General features: G+C 39.7%; 1 protein-coding gene and 1 pseudogene across 8 annotated transcripts in view; one reads left to right on the forward strand and one right to left on the reverse strand.

The window, feature by feature from the left end:
- The window catches only part of STIM1 (stromal interaction molecule 1), a 173,732-nt gene that overhangs the window by 100,304 nt on the left and 45,626 nt on the right, over positions 1–27,802 (forward strand). For all 7 annotated transcript variants that reach the window (XM_081152823.1, XM_081152824.1, XM_081152825.1 and 4 more), the window contains exon 3: positions 21,056–21,170. In XM_081152823.1, coding sequence (XP_081008949.1) covers positions 21,056–21,170 — 115 coding nt within the window. The remainder of the gene's footprint in view (positions 1–21,055; positions 21,171–27,802) is intronic.
- Positions 11,905–12,175, reverse strand: LOC308565099 (protein S100-A10 pseudogene; annotated as a pseudogene). Its single transcript has one exon. The product of its transcript is annotated as a protein S100-A10 pseudogene (transcript).

A 27,802-nucleotide genomic window follows, 5' to 3' on the forward strand; every position in this document is an offset into this window, starting at 1 on the left:
GTGGGAAATGATCCTTCCTCTTTCATGCTCCAGAGTACTTGGCGTGAATCTCTCATTTGGCATATTGCTCTGCTCTGTAATTAGTTGGGTCCATCCTTGTGTGCCCTACTAGATTGCAAGTGCCTCCAAGGGGAAGGATCTAGGTCTTATTCATCACTGTTTCTCCCTCTATGCTTGATGCAGGGCTTTATACGTAAAGGTAATGAGTTAAGCTTTTGAATTTTAAATCTTAAAGATTCTGTCCTATCTCTGTGTGTCCCTTAAATTGTTTTCTTATGGCAGAACAAGAGTACATAGTTGGCTGGTCAGTGGTATGGCAGAACAGGGTGCTTTGGGCTTGTGAGTTCCTGGTAAAGTTAGCAGCTGAATCAGTGGTAGGCTTTTTCTAGGAGTTGCTAGGGTCTGGGCTCCAGACATGTTAGTGTATGACACGCATGACTGATCTCCTCTGTGACCCTTTTCCCTGTCCCCCTACCTTATGCCATGAATCACATACAGAATCTGGGTGGAGGTAAAGTCACTGTACTTAAAATAATTAAGGAAAAACCTAGAGAAAACCACATACTACATGTGGAACGTAGATGAAGAAAAGAAAAAAGGAAGACACTGAGAATGCTGAAAGTCTGTCTGAGCCAAAAGTATGCACACGCTTTGGAGCAAGAAAGATGAGGGTTTTGGGTGCCCTTTCACCAGTTATAACTAACAGGGCCTTAGAAAGTTTCTTAAGCGCTGCGAGCTTTTGTTTCCTCACTGTTAAATGGGGACAATAATTCCTACCTTGAAGGATTATGGCAAAGATGAAATAAAAGTCTGTGTAGAGAGTGCCCAGCCTGTGGCTTAGTTCGTGGTAGTAGTATTACTCCTTCTCCTACCATTGCTACCATGTACTAGGCCTGTGCTGGGGACTTTTACATATACTCTCTCAGGTGGTCTTTACAAAAAACCCTGTGGGGTAGATACTAATTTTTCCATATAACCAATAAAGAAACAGACTGAATTAGCTCGTAGTTATCCAGTGAAACCATTAACTTGTGGTGATGGTTGCACACTTCTGTGAATATGCTAAAAACCCTTGAGTTGTACACTAAATTGGTATGTGAATTGTATCTCAAAAAGAGGTTTAAAAAAGTGTAACTACATTGGTCACCTCCCACTTGCCTTTCTGTAGCCCAACCCATAAGAATCCCTAGGGCTGTCTAGAAAACACTTTGAAAACCATGTTGATTTCTATCTCAAGTTCTCCCATTCCTAACTTTGGCAGATATGTAGAGGTGCTTCCAAGTCTGAGGTACCATTGTTTCTAGAGGCAGAGATCTCTGGTTAGCTTACTGACAGCTAAGTTGCCTCTGTTTCTGAGAAGGAGCGGATAGCTTCTGAGGACACCCTGACTGAAGATCCTTGAGGCATTCTCGTTGGGTGAATTCCTCTGTCCCTCCTTCTCTCCCTCCTTTCCATCCCTTCTGACCTGCCTTTTTCTTTTTTGTAACTGTCACTTCTGGGAAAGCTAAAATGACAGGAAAGAACCCAGATGGCAATTCGCTCTCACCCAAATACCAGGAACTTACATCAAATTCTTGGTCCATACCATATGGAGCTCCATGAGAAGAGATTTGTCAAAGGCAGCTGGCTAAGTAGCTCTGGTTTTATTTTTCCTGGATTCACCTTGTGCTCAGGGCCTCCCTCCAATTCCCACTGCTGCTGCCAGTGCCAGCCCTTAGGAAACAGAGCTCTCCCTCTGGCCCTTGGACACAATCCTGAACATAGAGTTTTTTGGATACCTCTTTGCACAGCTTTGACAGCCTGGAGTTTTTCCTTTTTTTTTTTTTTTTTTTAAGTATACCATATGCAAAGTAAGGCAGAAAAGAAATAATTGCAGGCAGTTATGCAAGTAATCTCAGTATACGGTTTGATGTATACATTTCTGTTGCTGCACTGACTTTTTTGACCTAACGGATTGTTACAGTTTAGAGGCACCTCTCTGACTTTTTGCCTTCTAGTTTCCTGCCTGTCTCCTGGTGCAATCATTTTCTTATCTCTTGCCTTGTGGAATATTCTGAGAACCTGCCCTTAATCTAGGCAAAGCACAGATTGAGTTCAGCTCAGGCATTTTGGACAGATCAGAAATGACCAATATCATGAATGATATCATTCTTTAGGTGAAACCTTCTCCTTAGGCTAAGGAAGAGGCATGGCCAGATTTTTCCTTGGAAATGCTTAATTATAGGATGGCTGTAGCATTCACCTACCAGGAGTGGCTCATAAATAGCTTCCAGGCTGTAACCCCCATTGAGTCCAAGTTCTGTGGCCTTGCTCATGCATTCACCCCTAACTTTTGTTTCTTAGAATAAAGTATTTAGACATTGAAATTTTAGAAGTCTAAAGCATGAGCTTTGGAACCTGAGCTGAGTTTACATCCAAGCTTTGCAATATACTAGGTATAAGGCCAAGTAATTTGAAGCCTCTTTTTCCTCATCTGTAAAGTAGAGGTGAAAATAGGACACTCTTTGTCATTGACAAGCCTTCAGGCTAGTGAAAGAGGTAAATATATAACTGGCAATGACAACAACACATTGTAAGGGCTATAATGGTGGTGTGGACAGGGGCCTGTGGGAGTTTCAAGAGGAATAAGAGGTAATATAACATGTGCTGGTGTAGCAGAAGACACATTGTCAACCAGCATTTGGGGAAGGGTACCAGTTGCTAAACAGTCTGAGCTACACATCAGAAGGAGTATAGGCATAGTTTGCAATTTGTCCCAATGCCTTAGCCAGATACAGGAGGAAGCTGCAGCTCCCCCAGATGGTATCTCTCATGTTTCTAGGAAAACCCAGACGTTGGCTTGCTTTGACAGATGGAAATTCTTTCTTACTATGCAGACTGTTGTTTTTCCTTCTTCTCCATTTTGTTGGTGAGTCTGCTTTGTCTATTCTGGATGGGAGTCCTGTTGATGACAGGGATTAGTGATACTTGTAACATTTCTCTGTGTGTGTGCCTACATATGTGTATATGTCTCTCTGAGTCTTCATGTTTGTTTCTTTGCATATGCGTATACATAATTTTGTGCCTTTCTGTATTGTATGTGTCTTTCTGTATTTAGATGTGTCGTGTTTAACAAGAAGTGGAGGGCAGGGGGAGGAACACTGAGCCAAGGATGTAGGAGCTGAGAGAAGCCCATAAGCCAGGTTGAGGATTAAAGAGAAGGTTAGGAGCAAAAGGTTAGGCTGTAGAATAGTATGCAGGACCTAGAGGTAAGAGCAGAGCCAGAAGTATAATCAGGAACCCAAAGATGCTGTTAGTCTAGGTAGGATCTGCGCCCTACAAAGTGGTAGGCCAAACGCAGTGATCATCTAGCAGCCAGAAACAGTCAAGCCAGCAGAGAGAGAGAAAAGCCCTGCTTCAGGTATTAAGATTCTGACTCTTCTTGTCTAAGGAGGAATCAGCGGCTGACTCTGAGGGCCCTGCTTGCCTTCAGACCTAATTGGTATTTGTTTACCTGTATGTGTATTTATGTAAGTCCCTATGTCTGTATCTGCATGTGCATCACGTTCAGTATATTTATGGCATTAGGAACAATTAGTTTCCAATGCAAAGTCTAATTCACTTGAGGATCAATGACCCTTCCCTTATTTGTTCTCATATTCTCCCTCCCTTCTTTCTCCAAACATATTTAGTGTCTGCTCTGTGCTGGGTACCAGATATGCAAAGACTAATAAGGAAGACACATACTAGTGATGCAGAAACACACTCATGTTCAATCCTAAGAGGTGTTGTGATAAGAAATTAGCACTGCATGCTCTGAAAGTGCAGAAGAGGGCATTTAACCTGTCCTAGGATGCCAGGAAAGACTACCCAGAAGACGTGATATCTCAGATGAATTTGGAGAGATGAATAGGAGTTAACCTAGGACAGGGGCAAAAAAGGTATACCAAGTAGAGAATGAGTGTGATGTCCCTAGGGATCTGTGAGTCATTGGTTCTTTTAACTTGAGCATAGGATGTAATAGTGGGGCAGGGGGGAGAAGTTGGAGATGAGGTTGGAAAGGCAAGCATTCGCCAGATTTTTGCTATATTGAGAAACTTGGATTTTATCCCAATGATAATGAGCTAGAAGAACTATAAATAGAGATGGCTCTAATTCTGATGAAGGTATGTCAGGCTTTGCAGAGCAGATGAACTGGAACTTGGTTTTTAAAGATGAGTAGGGGTTTACTGATGAAGAAAGAAGGAGGAGCATTCCAGGAAAGAAGAACTTGATGAGTAAAGGCAGTAAGTAAAAAATATAAGTTTGGGAGACATCATGTAGGGAGGTGTCTAGAAGGTAATTTCTTCATCTATAAGATAGGGAACTGGTGACATATACCTTCAATGGCTGATATGAGGCTCAAATAAGATAATGGATGTAAATAATCCTTTGTAAACCATAATGCTGTGTGCAAATTTCAGTAGTAGTTACTATTCAGTTTCTCTTCTTTTCCTCTCAGTGCCCAGCAGCATCAGGCCCTGCCAGGTGTAGATCACGTAGGCATGCACCCCGGCAGTGCAGCTCTTACTGGGTGAGAACCATGCCCTCTTTCATCTAGCCACCTGGAATCTTGAGGAGAAGGAACTAAGATTAGAAGCTGGTGGGACTCAGAGGCTCACTGCTGGTTCATTCAGGATACACCATTCTCCACAGTATGAGCCCTCTTGCCCAGTACCCAGGTTCATAACAGTCAAACATGAAGCACCTTTTACATAGAGGCACTGCAAAGAACTTAAATGATCTCATTTTCTCCACAGTGTAACTGAGGTAGACTGCATTTTATAGGCCCAAAGTGACATAGCAAGTATGTGGCAGAGATGGGATTCGAGTCTGTATCTGTGAGATTCTTTTTCCTATATGTCACTTCACAAGCTTTCTGATATCTTTGGGTTGTGAACAAGCTCCAGTGTGCAGGCACTATGGGGTTAGGAGGGTAGGAGACTTTTTGGACTTTGTTTTTGGGATTGAGCCACAGCACTTTCCTCCACATAAAACAGCTGTTCTTGCTTTCAAGGACTGAGCCTCCTCTGTGTGTATGTATATATTTATATATCTGTATATCTATATATCTATATATCTGTATATCATCTATATATCATCTATCTGTATATCTATATCTGTATCATCTATATATCTGTCTTACCTAGGCGCTTTCAATATGTCTGATTGATCTCTGTGTCCTTGGATCCCAGCACAGGACATGTCATATATTAACTGCTCTATAAATGCTGGTTGGGCAAATGAATGAATAAATTCTTCTTAATAAAGACTTCTAGAACTCCTAATGTCTTCACCACTCCCTTCTGTTTTCTTTTTTGTGGTACTATGATACTCTAATAGGAGATTTTGTTCTTGAGAACTTTTTTTTTTTGGCCTAAGTTCTCTTGGAGTTGATTAGGAGCCAGGAGATTCTTAAAGAGGGCCATGAGTTTGACTTATTCTCTTATATTCTTTGTTCCCAAGCCTACCCTTTCACTGCCCAAAGCTGAGGAGCATTCATAAGAAACACATGGTGAGCCCTCAACTTTTTAACCAAGTTTATTGAAATTGATGTTACATTTTGGAAATGGAATCCAGGAGGTTTTTCTGCTGTTGAAGGCTTGGCTGGGTTTGTGTTTCCCAGGCTCTTAGGAAGCCATGCATAGGGATGGCAGTATGCAGAACAACTGAGAGGGAAATCAAAGTTGATTCTTGTTCATGGGGATTGTAAGGGGGAGAGATTTCCTTAGTACTTGAAGCCATAATGGAGAGAAGGAAGATTAGGTTCATTTAGTATAGGCATCAGCAAACTCTGACCCCCTTCCTGTTTTTCACACAGTTTGTAAACTAAGAATGGCTTTTATATTTTTAAATAGTTGGTGTGGGGGTAGGAGAAATCCAAAGAAGAATTTTGTGACATGTGAAATTTATATGAAAGTCAGATTTCAGTGTTCATAAATAAAGTTTTATTGGCACAGAGCCACTCTAACTCACATATTTTCACACAAGAATAGCAGAGTTGAATAGTTGTAACAGATTGGATGGCCCACCAAGCCTAAAATATTTACTGTCTGGTTCTTTACAGAAAAAAATTCGCTTAGTCCCTGGTCAAACATATCAGTTTTTGTTTGTTTGTTTGTTTTTAAATATATCTTTATTGATTTCAGAGAGAAGAAAGGAGAGGGAGAGAGAGAGATGGAAACATCAATGATGAGAGAGTCATTGATCAGCTGCAGCCCACAACCTGGGCATGTGCCATGACCGGGAATTGAACCCCGATCTCCTGGATCCTAGGTCTACGCTCAACCGCTGAGCCACGCCTGGCTAGGCAAACATATCAGTTTTTTAAAACAGATTTATTGAGATATAATTTACATACCATGTAGTTTATCCATTGAAAGTGTACAGCAGTTATTAGTATATTCACAGGTATGTGTATTGCCACAGTTAATTTTAAAGCATTTTTGTCACCTCAAAAAGAAACTACATACACATTAGCTATTATACTCCTATCTTCCTTTTCCCCTTAGCCTTAAGCAACTAAGGGGGAGAAGGAGAATGTGAGAGAGACACATTGATTGATTGCCTTCCTCATGTGCCCCCCTGGGAGTGGGGCGCAGACCTGCAACCAGGGTATGTTCCCTTGACAGGAAATCGAACCCAAGACCCTTCTGTGCACAGGTCGACACTCTAACCACTGATCCACACTGACCAGGGCCAATTTGTACTTCTTAATTCCTTCACTCTTTTCACCTAGTCTCGCAAATGCCCTCTCTTCTGGCAACCATCAGTCTCTATATCTGTGAGTCTTTTTCAGTTTTGTTTGCTCATTTATTTTATTCTGAGATTCCATATATAAGTGAAATCATATGGTATTTGTCTTTCTCTGACTGGCTTATTTCTAGGTCCATCCATGCTGTCACAAATAGTAAGATTTTATTCTTTTTTATGGCCAGGTAATATTCCATTGTATCCAGGGTGGGGCAAAAGTAGTTATACAGTTGTTTGTATGGAAAGTAATACAATAATTAATAAATAACAATACAAGAATAAACTCTGTTTCATGTACTCACAACTGTAAACCTACTTTTGCCCCACCCTGTATAGGTACCACAGCTTTTTTATCCACTTGTCTATTGATGGGCACTTGAGTTGCTTTCATATCTTGGATATTGTAAATAACACTGCATTGAAACATAGGGGAGCATATATTTTTTTGAATTAGCATTTTTAGTTTCTTCAGATATATATCCAGAAATGTAGTAACTGGGTCATCAGGCAGTTCCATTTTAAAAATTTTGAGGACCCTTCGTACTGTTTTCCATAGTGGCTGCACCAGTCTGCATTCCCAACAGTTCATGAGAGTTCCCTTTTGTCCACATCCTCACCAACACTTGTTTGTTGATTTATTGATGATAGCCATTCAATAGGTATGAGGCAATATCTCACTGTAGTCTTAATTTGCATTTCTCTGATGATTAGTGACGTTGACATCTTTTCATATGTCTATTGGCCATCCATATGTCCTTTTTGGAAAAGTATCTATTCCGGGCTTCTTGACCATTTTTATATCTTCTTTAATGTTTTATTCATATCTTTTTAAAACTTTAATTGGCCATTCATCTTTTTACTATTGTGTTGTTAAAATTCTTTATATATTCTAGATACAAGCCCCTTATCAGATATATATCATTTGCAAATGTTTTCTCCCATTCTGTAGGTTAACTTTTCATTTTCTTGATAGTGTCTTTTGAAGCACAAAAATTTTCACTTTTGATAAAGTTTAGTTTATCAATTTTTTGTTATTGTTGCTGCTCATGCTTTTGATGTCATGTCTAGAATCTGTTGTCAAATCCATGATTATGACAGTTTACTCTTTTGTTTCTTTTCTAAGCATTTTAAAGACATCTGAAGCTTAATCTTCCCTCAAATGGATCCTAAATATCACCTCATCCAAAACCCACTTTACCCACAGCCTTCCCCATCTCAGTTGAAGGCAACTCATTGTTTCAGTTGCTTGGGCCAAAAAACTCTTTGAATCATCTATAGTTCCTCTTACACCTTAAATCCATTGGTAAATATGGTGGGTTCTACCCTCAAAATATGTCCACAACCTAATAATTTCTCACTGCTCTCCACTGCAAGCTCGGAGGCTCAGTAGCCTCCTAACAAATTGCCGTGTCTACAAAGTAAGTCAGATCATTTCACTCCTCTTCTCAAAACTCTGTAATAGCTCAATTTTTCATTTAGTGTGAAAGCCAAACTTACTACAAGAGTCAGCAAGGCCCTATGTGATTTGGCCCCTACTTACCATTATGTTCTCCTCTTCTTCATCTATCTCCCTTGCCACTCTTGCCACACTTCTTACTGTTCCTCAAACACTCTTGTTGTGCCTGTCTTAGGGCCTTGGTTCTAGGTCTTACCTCTGCTGCTTGGAATACCACCCCCCCCCCCCCCCGGATATCCACTTTGATAACTCCTTCATATTCCCAAATACTTTGCTTTTGCTTTTCTCATATTTTGCCTTATCAGTAAGACCTTTCTCAGATTTCATTAATAATGAAATCTGCAACTTTACCTCACTCCTGGCAGCCAGAACCTCATTATGCATCACTTATTTTCATTTGTTTATTTTTAATTTTTAAGGACTTACCACCTTTTGGATTCTATCATTTAATCATGTATTTTATTGTTTATTGTCTATAAGGTCTCTAAGGAGAAGGATATGCTTTGTTCACTTAAATCCCTGGTACCTAGAACAATGCCTGTTTCAGTGTTAGTACCCAATAAATATTGTTGAGTGAATGAATACATCTATTTTAAAAGGAACAGATTTATTTTTTCATGTGAATTCAAGTTACTGTCTGGGGTCACTTACTAGCTTAAGAACTTTCTTTAGTATATTTTTAAAGTTGTGTCAGCTAGCAATGAATTTTCTCAGTTTTTGTTTATGTGGAAATGTCTGTTTTGCCTTCATTTTAAAAAGATAAGATTTTTGGTTGACAGTTTTCTCTCTCAGCACTTTGAACATGTCATGCCACTGCCTTCTGGCATTTATTGTTTTTGATAAGAAGTTAACTGTTAATTTTATTGTGCTTCCCTTGTATGGGACAAATCATTTTTATCTTGCTGATTTCAAGATTTTCTCCTTGCCTTTGGCTTTCAGTATTTTTCTATGATGTGTCTATTTGCGGATCTCTTTGCATTTATCCTACTTGGAGTTTGTTTAGCTTTCTGAAAGGTCAGATTAATGTTTTTCAATACATTTGGAGATTTTCCAACTATTACTTTTTTGAATATGTTTTCTGCCCCTTTCTCTTTAGCTTCTCCTTTCAATACTCCCATTATACATATGTAGGTGAGCTTAATGGTGTTCCACATTTATCTGAAACTTCATTTTTTTCCATTCTTTTTTCCTCTCTACTTTTTGGATTGTGTAATTTCTATTGATCTCTCTTAAAGTTTTGTAAGTCTTTTTTTTTTTTGCTGGTTCAGAGCTACTGTTGTACCCCTCTCCTGAAATTTTCATTTCACTGTATTTTTTAACTCCACAACATCCACTTGGGTTTTTTTGTTGTTTTTTTTTTTTTAAAAATATCTTTATTGATTTCAGAGAGAGGAAAGGAGAGGGAGAGAGAGAGAGAGAGAAACATCAATGGGAGAGTCATTGATCGGCTGCAGCCCGCAACCCGCGCATGTGTCCTGACTGGGAATCGAACCCCAATCGCCTGGATCCTAGGTCGACGCTCAACCGCTGAGCCACGCCTGGCCGGGCCCATTTGGGTTTTTAAAAAATAATTTATATTTATTGATATTCTTTATTTGATGTTACATTGTTATCACACGTTCCTTTACTCTTTTAAAAATCGTGATTTCCTTTTTATATTTATAATGGCTATTTATAATGCCTACTTTGGAACATTTATAATGGCTACTTTGAAGTCTTTTTTGTTAAATCTGAAATTTGGTTGCTTTCACACTTTCTGTTGCCTGCTTTTTCTATGGTGTATGGGTCATACTTTCCTGTTAATTTGCATGTCTCATTTTCTTTTGTTGGAAACTGGACATATTTAATAATATATTGTAGCCACTCTGGGTACTGGTCCAACCCCTCTGGGGCTTGTAATGATTTGCTTGTTTATTTGTTTGGTGGGTTATTTTAGTGGTCTTTTCCTACTACCCCCATATAGTGTGAAGCCTCTAATGTTGCTTCTTAGAGGGTGCAGCCTTGGATATGCCCACAGTCACCTTTGAATGACAGTGGTTTTTGCAGGGCATTCTTAGACTGTCTCTTTCCAGGACCACACCCAGCTTGTAAGCTTCATTAGTTGCCCTCTGAGTACTTTATTGTTTTTCAACAGTGCCGTGGGGCATAAATTTGCCCCACAAACTGAATCAATCATGTTAGGGTTCCTTTGAAAGAATGGTTCCTGACATCCATGTTTGAGATTTGCCAGCTGTCTTTTTCCCTGTTCTCACCAGAAAATTCTCCAACCTGCATTTTAGCCTATACCTCCAATTAGTCCATCAATCTTCTGCCAAATCCTTTCACTACAACTTTCACTGTTTTTGAAAGCATCCTTAGTCTTGAACTTCTTGACACTTTGTGGCAAATAAAATTATTTCCTTTGGGAAGAGATTCAAAGCTGTCTGTTTTACAGGCAAAATTTCTGAGCTGTGGTTCTGGAGCTGGAGGTGGGGACAACGATGATCTTCCTTTTGAGTGACACTCTCACTTTAGTTGCTGAGCACTCTTGTGAAGAGGTGGCAGTGGCCTCAGATCTTCTTGACTTGCTTCTCCCAGAGTATAATTGCTTTTTTATAAGCAAGGGCAATGGCAAACAGGGCCCACACTCGTTCTGTGAGTGGGAGATAGGTGGAAGAAAGGAGGCCTACTTCTTGGCTGGACTCATCTAGAACTTAGCCTTAGCAACAGGTAACTGGAGGCAGGATGAGAAATGTTTTGCAGGCAGATAGCCTCCAATTGGGAACTTGGTGGAAAGGGAGCCCTGTGTTTTTGGCTGCACCAGTCTGGTGTGGAATTTCTGTCTTACTGATTTGGAAGAAGGAGGGAGAGAGAGTAGGTGATAGTTCAAATACTACAGACTCTGACTGTTCTTACTGAATTTTAGTAAATCTTCTTGAGCAGATGTTTCTTCATTTGCTGTGTGCCCTTAGAACCATTTTCATAAACTTTATTTATTTTTAAATAGATTTTTATTGATTTTTAGGGAGAGAAGAAGGGAGAGAGAGAAAGAGAGATTGACTGCCTCTCACACGCTGAGAGGGATCCAGCCTGCAACCTGGGCATGTGCCCTGACCAGGAATCAAACCAGTGACCTTTCTGTGCATGGGGATTTTGCTCAACTAACTGACCCATACTGGCCAGGGCCCATTTCCACAGACTTTAAATGGTTGCTTTAAAAAATAATTTTTCCCAGTTTCACTAAATAGTGGGTCCATGGAGCTTCTCACACAGTCAAGCTAGAAGTCTACTCCAACTCATCATTTTTAAAAACGTCCTTACCCGGAATGCATTCTGTCTAGTGCTTTGTATTTATCCTATGTAAATGTGGCAGTATTGACCTCAAATTAAGAAGATAATCCCTTCTTTCTCTGGAAGTATTATCTATTTCTATGTTTTCCTTTTTTTGCAACTAAAAAATAAATTTGTTTATTGAGGGCAAGAGGATGCAAGCAATATAAAAATCAAAAGCTTATCTGGCTTTAATTGGCTTTTCTTTCTCTTGTCAAATGGGGGTGGAATTTTATTTGTACCTTTTCTAAGTGTCCCAATCTGTTTGTGAAATCCTTATACAGGGGGAAGCTATGGGGCGGAGCAATTCCTTAAGTTGACCCATTCAGAAAACTCTTATCAGGCAAGGAGTAATTGCTCAGTGCTGCCTACTTCTTTCCCTTCTGCTTCACGTGTACTGTAAAATAGATATTGCATGCAATGGTGAGCCCAGCAATTAGCGAAAAGAAGCTCTGGAAGCCTACTCTGCCATCTCAGCACTGGTCTGAAGGTCCTTCATTGTTTTGTCCACAGCTAGAGGATCTTTTTGATTTTCTAAAACCCCAAAGAACTTCTTTTCCATGAATACTCTCAGGCCCTCCTTTATTAAATAGCTTTAGCCCTAGCAAATCTGTGAAACATGAACATCATGGTTTCCATGGTGTTTCCCATTTGAGACAGAATTTTGGTGAGGTCTTAGCCAGAGGCAAGGCTGGAATCGGTGGGCTGGCTGGGACAGGCAGCCAGTGAGCTAGGTGCCTCTTGGTGGGCACCATAGTAGGTGGGGGTGGGGGGAGGTAGGAAGACCCTAGGTCTCTGTCTGCCTCAGCTCACCTCACTCCTTCTCCTTCTACCTCTCCCCCTCCCCTGCCTGGCTCCATGCTCACACCCTTCTCACCAACCTCTTATCCTTCTTTTATAAGACAAAGAAAGATTCCCCAGCCAGTAGTAGTCCTTGGCTGGCTTGGGTACTTTGTTCCTGATAGTTTGCAAGACTGGAGATGTCAGAGTTTCCCAGACTTTGCCATTCTGACCAGGTACCTAGCAAGCTCCAAACTCAGATGATTCCTCTAGGATTTGACCTGTATTATGTGCTCAATGTCATAGTCTGAGGATGTCAAGGATGATTCCATGACAAGGACTGAGCTTTTATCATCAACCTCAGAGGGATTCTCTGTATCTGTATATGTGCTGGGTGCTGAATACATAACGATAAGAGGAAAGGTGATGTTGCTACCTTGGAAGAAGTTCTTTTAGTGGTGGAAACAGCCATGTGAACAGATAAGGATACCATAGTAGAAGTGAATACTGTGATGGAGACACAGAAGAGGAAGACCTGAGCTTTACCCATATACTGAGTTGCTGACATGTAATCTGGGCCTGAAGAGATGACTAGGAGTGATCAGGTGAAGGAGAGGGAAAAGCATGTGCAAAGACATTAGACTGGTGAAGAGCCAGGTGCTTTCAGCAAATTTCAAGTAATTAATTAATTGAGGATGGGAGGAAGTGGCGGCTAATGTGGCAAAGAAGGCAGGTAGGGGCAGCCTGTAGAGGGTCTTTATAAGCTTGTGAAATTTCTATTTTAAATGGAGTTAAAGCTTTTAAAGTAAAAATCAGAGAGTAGAACAGAAAGATCAGTAGAGGTCAGTAGGTTACAGTACCTTGTCTTAATTATCTCTATTGCTGATCTCTTGGTACATGGCTTTTATATAGCAAACAGGAAATATTTGTCCTCTACCTCCTCTATGGATTAGTTTCCTTCACATACAAGAGATCAGTATCGCTGTAATAGTGGGTTCCAGGATTATACATTCTTAGTATTTTTTAATTTCTCTTATAGTATATAAAATCTATTAATATTTAGGAAAACTTAATTTACATGTAGGAGAGCTTATTTTGTGCCAGGCACTATTCCAAGTTCTTTGGGTAAATTAGCTCATTTTTAATACCCTCAACATGAGGGTATTATGAAGTTTTATATTATGTACTGTTATCTCCATTTTATAAATGATGTGCATGATATACTGAAAGTAACTGGTGGAACCAGAATTCAAACCCAAGCAGCTTGGCTCGCGAACCAAACTCTGAACCTTCATGCTACACAGAATCCAAGCCAGTGTAACCCTCCAGCTCTAGCTGACTTTGTTTTAGACTGGCTGAATATTTGGGAATTTTTTTCTTCCTTCTGTGTAGTAACAGAATATGCATTGATTAGCTGTTGTAAGCACTCTGCTGGGTGTTGTAGGGCAAGCTCAAGTGAGAGACATTCACTTAGTTATTTAATAACCATATGCCCTACTCTGTGCCAGGCCCTATGCTTGGAGGTCAGGTGAGTTTATGGAGCTAAATTAATTATTCATTTGGGTGTCCCAGAGAATATGCAAGATGCTGGGTAAAGAGATAAATGACAAATAAAGTGCTTCCCATATTTGAGTTGCTTAGGAAAAGTAAGAGGGGTATAATTAAATAGTAGTTATAGTATGATGGGATAAGTATTGCCATAGATGTATACCTGAAATAGAACAAATAGGATAGCACAGTTTACTTCTCTGGGAGAGGTCTGCAAAACTTCACAGAGCTAGTGACTTTTTCTTTAGCAGGTAAAGAGACAGAGAAAACATTTAAAATGGAGCACCTTGTGTAAAAGTTTAGAGGTATAAGTGCGCATAGTTTGTTCAAGCCACTCTGAAGTGGCTTGATGTGTCCAGAGCAAACATTGGCAGACTTTTTCTATAAAGAGCCAGACAGTCAATAGTTAGTCTTTGCTGGCCATACACTCCCTGACAGAACAACTCAGCTCTGCCTTTGTAGCACAAAAGCAGCTATAGACTATATACAAATGAACAAGTGTTGCTGTATTCTAATAAAACTTTATTTATAAAAATAAGCAGCGAGCTGGATTTGGCCCATTGCTATAGTTTCCTGACCCCTGGCCTGGAGTGTAGGTATCTGGTAGGGAGGGAAAGTGACCAGGAAGTTGACTGAGAAGTTAGTTTATGGGTAAGATTGTTAAAGGCCTTGAATGCAAGGCCAAGAAGATAAGGCTTTATCCTGTAGGTGACGGGGAGCCATGAGATTTTAAGTAGTTGCTTTGGTATAGTTAGATTTGTACTTTACAAAGGTCATTCTGGTGATAGAATGGCAGAAGTGAGACCATACCAAGGTGAGAAATAACTGTCTTTTCCCTGCCCTTAAGCGATAGCTTCTGATCTCACTGGAGACAGATTAACCTCTGAGACATCCATGTCCCAGCGCTGTCTATAGATGACATTCAGAGCTGTTGTAGCTAAAATGTGTGTTCTTGCTAGATGTTCAAGAGGTGAATATGAGTCAGGAAACTTCTCAGGTCTGGGGCATATGTCTTATGGGTTCTAAATATTGCATGTGTGGGGAAGTGGGAGTGGAAGTGGTGAGGTTTGATTTGGGATACATGGAAGGTGAGCAGTGGAAAACAAAGTGGGGAAGGGGAGGGAGGAGTAATTGGTTCTAAGAACCCAAGAGACCTGCCCAGATTCCTGTACCCAAAGATATGTTGCTTCTGGCTTTACATCAGTGAATTCTGTTCACTGATGGAGCTGGCTGGGCCTATTTTGTGGAGACTCTAGAGAGATGTCTCCCCTCTTCTCTGCTGTTACCCACACTTCACTACTGCTTAACACTTGGGATGGGATTGAATGCTTTGTGCCATCACCAGGAAGATCACTTTTCTGAGCTCACAGAGCTAAATATACCTAGTGACAGCTGGTCCCTTGGCTCTTCAGAAAGCTATTAAGCTGAAGCTCTAGCCAATGCTGCATTCCCCATGGTAAGGCAAGGCTTTTAGGGAGCCTCCTTAGACCTCCCTGAGAGAAGAGACGCTTGTTCTGAATCTGAAATAGTAAATCCTTGTGGAGCCAAAAGTTGCCTGTTTTGTTTTGTTTTGTTTTTGCTTTTTGTTGCCTTAAAACTTTGTCTTAAATCAGACTTTAGCTATTAGCTGGATGTAGGACAGTGTTCAGAGTAATACGGTGGTAATGCCCACCTCAGGTATACTGAACATCGGAGTTCTAGTTCAGCACACATTCTGTATGCTATGTTTATGGCTGGGTAACTGGGACCTTCTATCAGAGGTGTATAGCTTGGTAAGGGAGGTAGACAAGTAACAAGACTAACAAGGCTATACACAGGGGCTGTGAGAACACAGAAGAGTCACCTTTGATCAAGAAGCTTTTTCTCTTACTTTCATATCCTTATCTCACCCTTCTACAATAATAATCACAACTAACATTCTTGTTGTGCTTTTAAACTTACAGAGTACTTTTGTGTACATGAGGAGTAACAAGCTCTGTGCCTCTGAGGGGCTTGTAGAAGGGGACAGCTGCTGCTAGCTCTGGCCAACTGTCACCAGGAAGATATGTGAACGCAGGAGTGGTGCCAAGGGAAAGGGTCTTGAAGCCCTCATTATCTCAATACCAACTAACTCCCCCACATCCAATCTGCCCCAAATTACAGCATATATATAATATTTTTTGATATGGACAATTGATTTTTTCCTTAATTTTAAGTAAAATGTGAGTAAAAACATCTTCATAAAACATTGCATTTTAAAATTAATTTGTAATGAACAATCTATATAAAAACAATGTGTTTGCTATGCAAACACAACTTCATGACAAGTCCGTTAGCCACCACCCTCCCTTCTAATCAAATTGCTGCCCATAAGCCTTTCCTATAAAAAATTCTAAAGTTGTCACAGGAGCTCAGTGCTCTTAGATATTTTTATTTTTATTTTGTTTTTTAAATGATAGTCCAAAAAGCAGGACTTTTTTTCGGTAAAGTTTTTGATTTTTAAATAGGTTCAATTTATAAAATACTCTGCAGGCCATTAAAAAATACATGCAAAGGCAGTTTATGACTTCTATAAACAGGTTCCATTTAACCCTTCTCACACTCAGATGACAAGGATAGTTAGCTCTCATTTTGAGGGGAAAACAGGCCCAGAGAGGCTAAATAGCTTCCCCCAAGTCACACAGGAAGTAAGGGGTCTGTTTCTGTAGGTTCTGAACTCTATATTTATAGTACATTGCCTTTCCTATTCTTAAGTCTTGATTGTTGCAGCATCACTTTGTTCTCTAAAGAGGTTCCATTCAGGATCAGACCCTTCCTTCAGGTAGAGTTTCCATCAGCCCGTACTCTGCATTTGGCACCCTCTTCCTGCTGGCCTTGTTTTATGACCCCACACTCCTTTGCATGCTTTGTAGCACCAATAGAGCCTATATGCAGACCCCTGTGCAGATCCTCCTTGCACTTTCTTCCCATGAGCTTCTCTGCTCTCCATATACCTTAGTGTTCAGACTTAGCTATAAACAGTAGTCTGTTTCTTTTTGGTTCTCTATGAGCAGCTAGTATGTCTCAGATGATTCTTGGAGTTAGCTGGTAATGGCAGAAAATACCATTCCTTGGAGATTTTGGCATTTCTGCTCCTAAGGCCTGCATATGATATATGTTTCTTTATCTTAGATTAAGAGGGTCTGGGTTAGAGCCTAAGAGGACAAAAGAAGGGTATACCTTAAAGGACCTGGTGAATCAAAACTAAAAATTTTGAGGATTACAGATTTGATCTCTTTAAAATATATGCTAAACCTGACAAATTCTCATTACCCTCACACTACTGCCTTGTTTCAAGCCACCACTGGCTCATACCTAGATTATTGTAATCGCCACCTGACTGGTTTGCGTGCGACTGCCCTTGCCCTCCTATTGTCTGCTTTTCAGCACAGCATTCAGATAAATCATTTAAAAAATGTAAATGTGGTCTTATTGCACCACTATTCAAATTCTTCCAACAGCTTCCATCTCAGAGTGAAAGTCAAAGCCCTTATATGGCCTACAGGGGCCTTTGTGATCTGGACCCCTGTTGCTTCCCTGAGTTTCTCTCCTATAGTCACAACCTATTTTCATTTCTCTTCGGCCACACTGGTCTCCTGGCTATTCATTGAACATACCAAGTATCCCCTTGTCTCTAGGCCTTTGCATTTGCTATTCCTATTCTTGGGAAACTCTTCTTCCAGTTATTCGGCCTGCTTTTCTCCAACATCTCATTCAGATATTTGCTTAAAAGTCACCTTCTTAATGAGACCTTCCTTGACTCCTCTAATTAAAATGACAAACCACTAATACCACTACTCTTGGCATTCCCTATTCTTTTTTCCTGCTTTAGAGAAATTATTTTCTCTTTCACCCAAATAGGATGTTAGTGTTACTGGTCCAAAGTTCATGTGCTCAGTGCTTCAAAAGGCCAAAATTCAAAGTGTCAGAGCTTGGAGTAAGGAGAGGTTTGTTGATTGAGAATGCACCATTGAGAAGATAGGAGTCCTAATCCTCAAATCCATCTTAAGAAAGTACAGAGTTCAGGCTTCTTTTATATCAAGAGAAGGGAAAATGGGAGGGGTTGTTTTTGTAAAAAGTCAAGGCCCAAGCAGAATTCCTCTAATGATTAGTATGCCTGAAGCAGGAACTATTAGCCTGAAGGCCTTGGGAGCAAAAGCAGGCTTGAACAAGCTGGAGTCAGAGAGAGAGTGAGCATTTCACTCTTATATTAGCTCAATGAAGACAAAGATTTGTATGTGATATTTACTACTTACTGCATTTCTAATGCTTTGAACTATGCCTGGCAAATATAAAAATCTTATATTTGTTGAATAAATGAATGAATTTATGTCCCCAACTGGCTGTCTCAGACTGCCTGTGACTGTGTCTTCCCTGAGAAGTCTCAGTGTCTGTGTTTAAGGTCTAGTGATGCCATCACTTAGGGCCCCAGTGAGAGCAATTAGACTCTCAATAAAATTAACAAAATTGAAATTGAAGAGCCATGGAAGGAGAGGGTCCACACATTAGAAAAAAAATTTTTTTTAAAGTATAAAGTAAAATAAAAAATATAATAAAATAGTCAAGTGCTAGCACAAAAATAGGAATATGGTTTAGTAAAAAAAATGGAGAACCTAGAAATATATCCCACTATGTATAAGGACTTTATTATTATCATTATTATTTTAAATATGTTTGTTATTGATTTCAGAGAGAGGAAGGGAGAGGGAGAGAGAGATAGAAACATCAATGATGAGAGAGTCATTGATTGGCTGCCTCCTGCACTGGGGATCAAACGCAAGACCCAGGCATGTGCCCTGAATGGGAATCAAACTGTGAACTCCTGGTTCTTGGGTCGACACTCAACCACTTAGCCATACTAGCTGGGCAGGACTTAATTTATTATTAAGTCATGTTTTCCCAAAAGGAATGAAAGATAGATAACTTAATGAATGGGGTTATAATAACTGGGTAGTAACTTGGGGGAAAAGGGTTAAGGTTCACAACTTATAGTATATAGTAAATTGAATGTCAAATGGCCTAAAAGCTGACTGTTAAAAAGTCAAAAGTACTTTACTCAGTTTATTTTTCTAAGAATTGACAAAAATCTCCTTGCTCTGGGATGTTCATCATGTCACCTACTTAATCTTTATTAAAAAGTAGATTCAACAATTTTAAATGAGAGTTAGGGAGCTGAAGAGCCCTCCCACGTCAGAGGGACTTGAATTTAGTTGTGGCCAGAGGGCACAAAGAACTGTTGAACCTATGTATGTGAGCACCACTTTCACAGTCTTTCACGGTCTCATCTAACCAGAGGTCTTGACTTCCCTACATCATTCTAGCCCCCATGGGGGTATAGCTGACCATACCTATACCCCAGGTGGTAGAATATATTAGTGCCGCTCTCTAACATGTAGCCATTTAAATCTAAATTAATGTTTTAGAATTTTCAGTTCTTTAGTCATACAAGCCACATTATGAGTGCTCAGTAGCCACATCATACCTACTGGCAACTGTTTGGACAGGACAGATACTGAACATGTCCATCATTGTAGAAAGTTTTTTTAGACAATGCTACATTATAGTTCTGTGTTCATAGCAGCCTGTACTCTGACTAGGTTGAGAATGCTCCAATGTGGACTCAGCTTCTCTCCTGGGTCATTAAGCCCAGCTGTCTCAATGTCTGCAAAACACAGGGGAGGCAACCGCCCCTTGTTTATGGATCCAGGGAATCTGGGACCATACTGCCAATCATCTCTTCATTTAGTCAACAACATTTACTGACATTACTCTGGGTTAGACCCTTTCGTGGACCCTGGGATAAAGAAAGATGGATAGGAAGATATTTCCTGAAAATCCTACTAAAATGTGCTCTTTTGAGAGTAGTGATCAGAATTGCGCATTTTTTTGATGTTTGAGGCTCTGGAAAGCAGTGATCAGTGTTCAATATATATACTAATGGGGTTAGGGATCAGGCTGATTGAGTATCTGTGAAGTTAATTACCAGTTACATTTTTTAAATCTTTGACTTCTTTTATTTTTCTTCTTTCTTGTGAAAGTATATTATGAAAAGAAATCCATATAATTAAAAGACAGCATATGCAGTACAGGGGGGAAATTTGGACTATAAAACCAGGTATCTTGAGTTGGAATACTAACTCCATCACTTATCAGCTATAACCTTGAGCAAATGTTTCAGTTATCTAATGCTGTTTAACAAACTTCCCCAAAACTTAGTTGCTTAAAATAGCAACATTTATTTTGGCGTGTATTTGCAGTCTGGGCATCATTCAGCAGGGACAGCTCATCTCTTTCCACTTGGCCATCAGGTGAAGTAACTCAAAAGCTGGGGGCTGAATCACCTGAAGCCTTAGTCACTACATGTCTGACTCCTGGTCTGGAAGTCTGTCAGTTGGGGTTGCTGACATCTCTCTCTATCTCTATATAGTCTTTCTGCAGGATCTCTCCAGCATGGGGGCTTCAGGGTGGCCAGGCTTCTTACATGTTGTCTCAGGACTCCCAAAAGGGAGAGAGCTCAGGTGTCCCAAAAGGGAGAGAGCCAGGTGGACTCCGTATTGACTTTTCTAACCTAGCCTTGGAAGTCACTCGACATTATTCTGTTAGAAGATGAATCTCTAATGTCAGCCCATACTCAAGGGGAGGTGATTTCACCTTTTGTGGGAAGATTGTCAGAGAATTGTGAACATAGTTTACAACTATCACAGTAAATAATTTAACCTCTCTAAATAAACAATGTGATTTGGGGCCAGTTGTATTATGTTTGAGAATATTACTGTTTTCATTTGTAAAGTAGGTATGATAATTCATTAGTTGTGAGGATTAGATGAGAAAATACTGTAGAAGTTCTTGGAATATTGCTTAGTGTATAAATAAGTGCTCAAAAATTGTTAATTCTTCCTCCCTTTTCTTTCGTCTTCTGGCTTATTAAATTCCAGTTAACTATCATTTGTTATCTTTCCATAATTAAAAATAAGGAAGAAATTTCTTATTCATATTTATTTGTTTTTTAAGTGAAACATATAATAAAGGAGAAAAGGCTATCTAGTTGGCAACTAGGACACAGGCACATGGAAGGGTATAGGGGGTGTGCTATGGATAGCTCAATGACCTGTATGGAGATCTTGGTGGGCTGGCTCCCAGGTATCTCTTGTGACTTGTGCTTTTCCCTTGCAGTTTCTGAGGGAAGACCTCAATTACCATGACCCGACGGTGAAACACAGCACCTTCCATGGTGAGGATAAGCTCATCAGCGTGGAGGACCTATGGAAGGCATGGAAGTCCTCGGAAGGTAATAGGCAGCCTGGTTGACAATCCTAGTTGCTGGCAGATTTAGAGAAGAGAGAAGAAGATGGGCAGCAACTTGGCTTTAAAAGGACATGAATATAAAATGCTTAGTAAAGAGCAAATTATTGAAATGGTTCTGTATACAGTCACTGAATAAGAATGAATATAGTCACTGTGCTAGGACTGGGGGAAGGTGCTCCAAACAGAATTGGGGTTGTTCTTTACTAGAATTGTAATTAAATTCCATTCTATCCCTACCTTTCTCCTCACTACCCCCTTCCATTCTGTTTCTGCTCCTTCCTCTCCAGAGAGAGGGAGCTTGCTGGCCGTTGAGGCAGCCCCTTTCTTCTGTAGCTTTCCATTTGGTCCCAGCTCTGCTGAGTCCTAGATGATTCAAAGATTGGAAGTAAGATGGTCTCTCCCCTGAGTCTTCTCTTTCTAGGTTAAATAGCCCTAGTTCTTTGAAGAAAACTTTTCCTCAGCCTCCTCCTCATCTTGGTCTCCTGCCTGTGAACACTGTTGTTAATGTCTTTCTTAGATCATGGCTTCTAGAGTTTGATGCAGTCTCCTGGGTGTGGTTTGATCAGCACAGAGTTGAGCAGGACCATCAGCTTCTCAGTTCTGGACCCTGTGTATCTGTTAGTACAATCTGATTAGATACTGGGGCCTTCAGTAGTCACATTATTCTAATGACTCATGTTGAACTTATTAAATAAAAACTTTAGAACTTTTTCAAGTGTAAAACTACTAAACTATGACTACCGTTTTTTCTGGAACATTTGCTTCAGAGTTCTGAGTGGAAGAGCATATCTAATTGTGTGAGACTTGACAGGGAAAGGAAAAACAGGGCTTTTGCCTTCTCTCTCTATCTGTGGCTAGAGTTTCCTTTGATACTAACAAGATAGGAAGCAGTCTCTTCTCTATTGTTAGGATAGGTCTTGATGCTAAGAAGGTTTAGTCATAAGTGGCCTCCAGGGTCCCTGGCTGTGCAGATGAGGAACCTCAGGCCTAGATTTATAAAGTTACTGTTTGTTGTCATGCATTTAATTAATAGTAGAGCCAGGACTTAGACCTGGACCTCTTTTCTCTAGGCCAGTGCTTTTCCATACCATCTTGGTTGAAAGCACTGGTCTGGTGATAGAGAAGGCCAGTTTTGGTAGGAATGAGACAGTTTCTATTTTTGTTTAAATTGTTACCTAGAAGTATAGAATTTAAGATTTGGAAGGGATCTTCTAAAATGAAGATGGGAAGTATTAAATTTGAAGCAGAAAGACTTAGATTCTAATCCTGGTACTAGAATGGGCAGGCTGATAGTTCTTGTTAACTGTGTGTTTTTATCAGTTTAGAAGAAACATAAGTTAGCTATACAGACAGCTTTCTGGAAATCTTTAGCAGCTGAGTTCCTGATGGGGGCTTTTGTTTTAATAGCTCCTTAGCAACTTAGGCTGTCTACTGATGAGAAATCCATCAGTGAAAATATCTTTGGAATTATACTAGCATTGCCAGGAAAAATCTTCTATTAGTATCATGTAATTTTAATTTACTTATTTTTCTGTACTAACATGAGGACATGGCGCCTGGATTTTAAGAGTGGGTTTCATAAGTAGGAACTTAGAATGAAAGATGGCAGGGAGAGCATTCCTGGCTCACACAGAAGTAGCTGGGCAGGGAAAGTGATCAAGAAAGGGCAGAAACAGAGGGACTAAATCATAATACTAGAAAACAGCCCAAGACAATTTTCTAGTAAGAACTTTATTTCTGGACTTAGCAACTATTTGGAACACTTCTAAATGACAGGAAGATGGAAGACAATGAAGTGAGTTTTCACGAGTTGGTTCTGTTACTGATGAGCAGAGAAAAACATTTCAGCTGTAAACCAAAATTGCTTTAAAATTGTAATAAAGAATTAAAAGCATTTAATTGAGCAAAGGAAGCTGCAGCCTGGGAGACAGAGGTTCAGGTAGCAACCTAGATTGTGCTCCTCAGAGACAAAGGGGAGGCTGCCTTTTATTGTGAAAGTTACCTCCCCCCCCCCCCCCCCCAGTTCCCATTAGGTCCATTTATGTACATGAGGTGTCCAAATTGTCCAGTTCTGATTGGATGGGGCAAGTCTCAGTCCTTTGGTAGAAAGAGGAAACCAGGGTTTCCCTGCACTTGTCGACTCAGATGGTGTAAACAAGCCGGGCATAGTGTGGGAAGCTGAGAGTTCAGTCTGAGGTTCTTCCCCGTACACAGAGTGTGTGAGAAGTCCCTGTCTGCAAATGGCCACTAGCGCCTCATTATTTGTGAAATTTGGGCCCTCAGTTGACTATGGAGAGCCCATCTCAGCAGATAAATTTACTCTCATGATTGACATCAGATGAGTCTTTCTTCTTAGGGTCCACACAATGCACAGTGTTGTAGCTCACAGCTAAGCTGAGAAGTGATATATATATATCGTTAGGATTTGCTAACCATGTGTTATGCCTGGTGGTTTAGCAAACTAAAAGTGAAAATATTCTCGTGTACTATTTCTCACAACAATTTGCTTCATTATTCAGAGCATAGCCCCCAATCTCTCTGGAATGATGATTTCCAGAGCTACAAAAAGCATGCAGTATTCTGGCACTGGCTCAAACTGGCTGGTCTGAGTTTCACTAGATAATGTAGATATCAGTGGTGTTGATTTGTGTTCAGAACATTAGTTGGCTAATGTCAGTACCATTTATGTGATTAGTGTTGTTAAGATTTTTGACTGATGTTGGGAGCCAATCTTTTCCCTGTGTTACTTAAATTTTAAGCAGAAAAGCCTGGTGATTTCTACATTAGCCAGCTCTGGACTTTAATAATAAAAACAGCAACTCTAAAACTTTTCTAGCCCTAGCCGGTTTTGCTTAGTGGTTAGAGCATCGACCCTCGGACTGGAGGGCCCGAGGTTTGATTCTGGCCAAGGGCCTGTACCTCGGCTGCAGGCTCAATCCCCAGCCATGGTTGGTGAGAGAGCTGGAGGCAACCAATCAATGTGTCTCTCTCACATCGATGTTCTCTCTCTCTCTCTCTCTCTCTCTCTCTCTCTCTCTCTCTCTCTCTCTCTCTCCTTCCCTTCCACTCTCTCTGAAAAGCAATGGAAAAAATATCCTTGGGTGAGTATTAAAAAAAAAACAAAAAATCCCAAACAGACTATTCTAATATTTATGTAATGTTTAGTATGTGCCAAACACTAGTCTGAGTACTTTACATATAGTAACTCACTTATTTCTCACCAAAAAACCATATGAAGTGTAAGTACTATGATTTAGTATTTAGAATATTTCCTCATCTCCACTTACAGATGATTAAAATGAGGCAGAGAGAGTGATTAAGTGAAATAATGTAATGCAGTTCTGTTACTAACTACCCAGAGTCAGTGCTGACTCCACAACATCACAGGCCCCAGCAAAACTGCCCTTACTTCAGACACCAATCCAGCCACAAGCTCTGTTCCCAGTTGAGCTCTGACCAACTGGCTATAAGATTAGGAGTTTTCCACTATTCCCTCATGTTTGATAACTTGCTAAATCAGTAGTTTTCAACCGGTGTGCTGCAAGAATTTTTAAAACATGCAATACCTGACTATTTAGTCAGGGGCACCCACCTCTTTTTCCTTAGATTGTCAAATAAAAAAATGACAACAGCCAACACAACAATAGCCATCCAGTGTGAATGAATCAAAATTATACCAATTTTTTTGGCAGATCAGCAAAACATATATTTTTTGGTGTGCCACAGAATTTTAATAATTAGTTTACGTGTCCCATGAGATGAAAAGGTTGAAAATCGTTGTGCTGAACGATTCACAGAACTCTGGAAAGTGTTATACTTATGATTAAAGTTTTACTACAAAGGATAAAAATTAGGACCAGCCAAAAGAAGAGACCAGTAGGGTGAGGTCTGCGAGGATCCTGAATGTGGAGCTTCTGTGTCCTGTCCCTGTGGAATCAGAACATATCATCCTCCTGGGCCATCAATCATTAGTGTGTTTGCTAACCAGAAAGCTCAGCTGAGCCCCCCTCACTTATGTAGGCATGGTTGATTGAGTCATTGGCCACATGATGGAACTCAATCTCCAGTTTCCTTTTTCTCCCTGAAGGTTGGGCTGATATCACCTGGCTCAAAGCCCTAATCCTCTAGTCACTTGTTGGTCTTTCTGGTGACCAGTACCCATCCAGAGTCATTTCATTAGCATTAACAAGTGTGATCCAAGGGACCCATTGTGAATTACAAAGATACTCCTATCACCAGGGAAACTGACCTGTGAGGTAGGGGGAGTTGTAGTTCTTTAAAGGAAGGGATGCCAGGTAGATTTTGTAGAATCTTTGGGAACAGAATTATTGTTTGCATATTGAGCCAGTGGAAACAGTGAGAGTGACTTTATAGTAAGGGGTTGTGGGAGGCACTGACCTAAGAGATTTTTCCTCTAAAGCATGGCTTCATTCTTCTAAACAAGGTAAAAGTAAAAGAACCTGGTATTCTAGTGCAACTCTGAGCTTTGCCATGAGAAAACTAGGCTTTTGGAAATAACAAAATAAGCTCACAGATCTCTAGTTCTGTCTGTGCTATTGTTTGTAGGAGAGGATTTTTCACTGGAGTCAGTGGAACAGTACTAGAGAACCAAGAGGTTTTTAGAGAGACAACCCAGGTGGCATCAGACTTCTGTCTAAACCATTTCAAAAGTCAGATCAATCAGAAAGAGTTGGTATTCCCTTTTTGCTTTTACATAAAACCACTGAGAGATATGTTCATTCTGTTCTTTTAGATATTTAAAAATTACTTTGCTAATTGAACCTTCAAGTCCTTTAGTTAAATACCTGAGCCATTAGTTATTTGTTATTATATTTGAGGGGAGGGGAGCTAGGAGAAAGATACAGTTCACTTTTTTTTCTTACATTCTTTCAGGTAATTATTTTTCTGATAATAAAAACAACTAGCATCAATGCAGTGATTTAACACTTACCTCACCTATTTTCTACTTATGTTAGATAGCTACTTGAGGATAAATGTCTTACTTGTATTTCCATTTAATAAAGGAAACTGAGCATCTCTCAGCTATTTCTATTACCAAGTTCTCAGGATTCTACTTCTTTAATACAGTTTATGTGCACCTCCTGAGGTGCCTTACCTCAACTTCATCTCTTTGAAAGAGTCATTGTGTTGTAATTGACAGTACAATAAGGTGTAAATATTTAAAGTGTACAATTGAAAACGTGTTAATACATATATACAACTGTGAAACTGTCACCACAATCAAAATAGTGAATATATTCATTACCCACCAAAGTTTTCTCACAGCCCTTTTTTAGCTTTCTTCCCCACCCCCCAAACAATTACTGCTCTGATTTCAGACACTATAAGTTAGTTTGCATTTTACAGAGTTGTATATAAATGGAATCACATAATATGACTGCTTAAAAAATCTGGCTTCAGCCTGGCCTGTATGGCTCATTGATTAGTGCATTGGCCCATGCACTAAAGGGTCCCAGGTTTGATTCCCGGTCAAGGGCAGACACCTGGTGGCAGGTTCGATCCTCAGCCCTGGCTGGGGTGTGTGTGGGAGGCAACTAATCGATGTGTCTCTTTCACATCTATGTTTTTTTTTTCTCTCTCTCTGTCTCTCTCACTCTCTTTCTCTCTGCCTCCCTCCCTCCCTTCCACTCTCTAAAAAACACCAATGGAAAAAATATCCTTGGGTGATAAATAAATAAATAAATAAATAAGTAATCTGGCTTCTTTCACTCAGCATAATTATATTGGGATTCATTCATGTTTTACCATATATAAAGAGTTCATTTATTTTTTATTGCTGAGTATTACTATATTGCATAGATATACCATAATTAATTTTTATCCATTCACCTGTTGATAGACATTTGAGTTGTTTCCAGTTTGGGTTTATTACAAATAAAGCTTCTGTGAACATTCATGTACAAGTCTTTGTATAAATATATATTTCCTTCCTCTTTGGTAAATACCTAAGAGAGGGATGCCTAGATTGTATGGTATTTACATGTTTTTGAGAAACTGTCAAACTGTTTTCCAAAGTAGTTGTATCATTTTACATTCCCACCAGCAGTGTATGAGACTTTCAGTTCTTCCACAGCCTTGTTAACACTTGGTATGGTCAGCTTCTTAATTTTAGCCATTCTGATAATGTACTGGTATCTCATAGCGGTTTTATTTTGCATTTATCTGATAACTAATTATGTTAGTTATCTTTTCATGTATATAAATTGCCATTCATTTATACCCTTTGATGGATTATCTGTTCAAATCTTTTGTCTATTTTTTAAATTGAGTTTTCTTATTGTTGAGTTTTGAGAGTTTTTATATATTGTGGATATAAATCCTTTATGAGATATATGCTTTGCAAAGATTTTTCTCTTAGTCTGTTTCTTGTTTTATCATTCTCATAACTGTGTCTTTTGATGACTAGAAAGTTTTAATTTCTCTCCAGCTTATCAGTTGTTCTTTTATGGATCATACTTTTAGTGTCATATATAGGAAAATATTGCCTAACTCAAGGTCACATCAACATTTTCTCCCATGTTTCCTTCTAGAAGTTATGCAGTTTTAGGTTTTACATTTAGGTCTGTGACCTGTTTTGTATTAATTTTTGTATAT

The sequence above is a fragment of the Miniopterus schreibersii genome (genome assembly GCF_964146895.1).
Source record: "Miniopterus schreibersii genome assembly, chromosome: 12".
Lineage (NCBI taxonomy): Eukaryota > Metazoa > Chordata > Mammalia > Chiroptera > Miniopteridae > Miniopterus > Miniopterus schreibersii.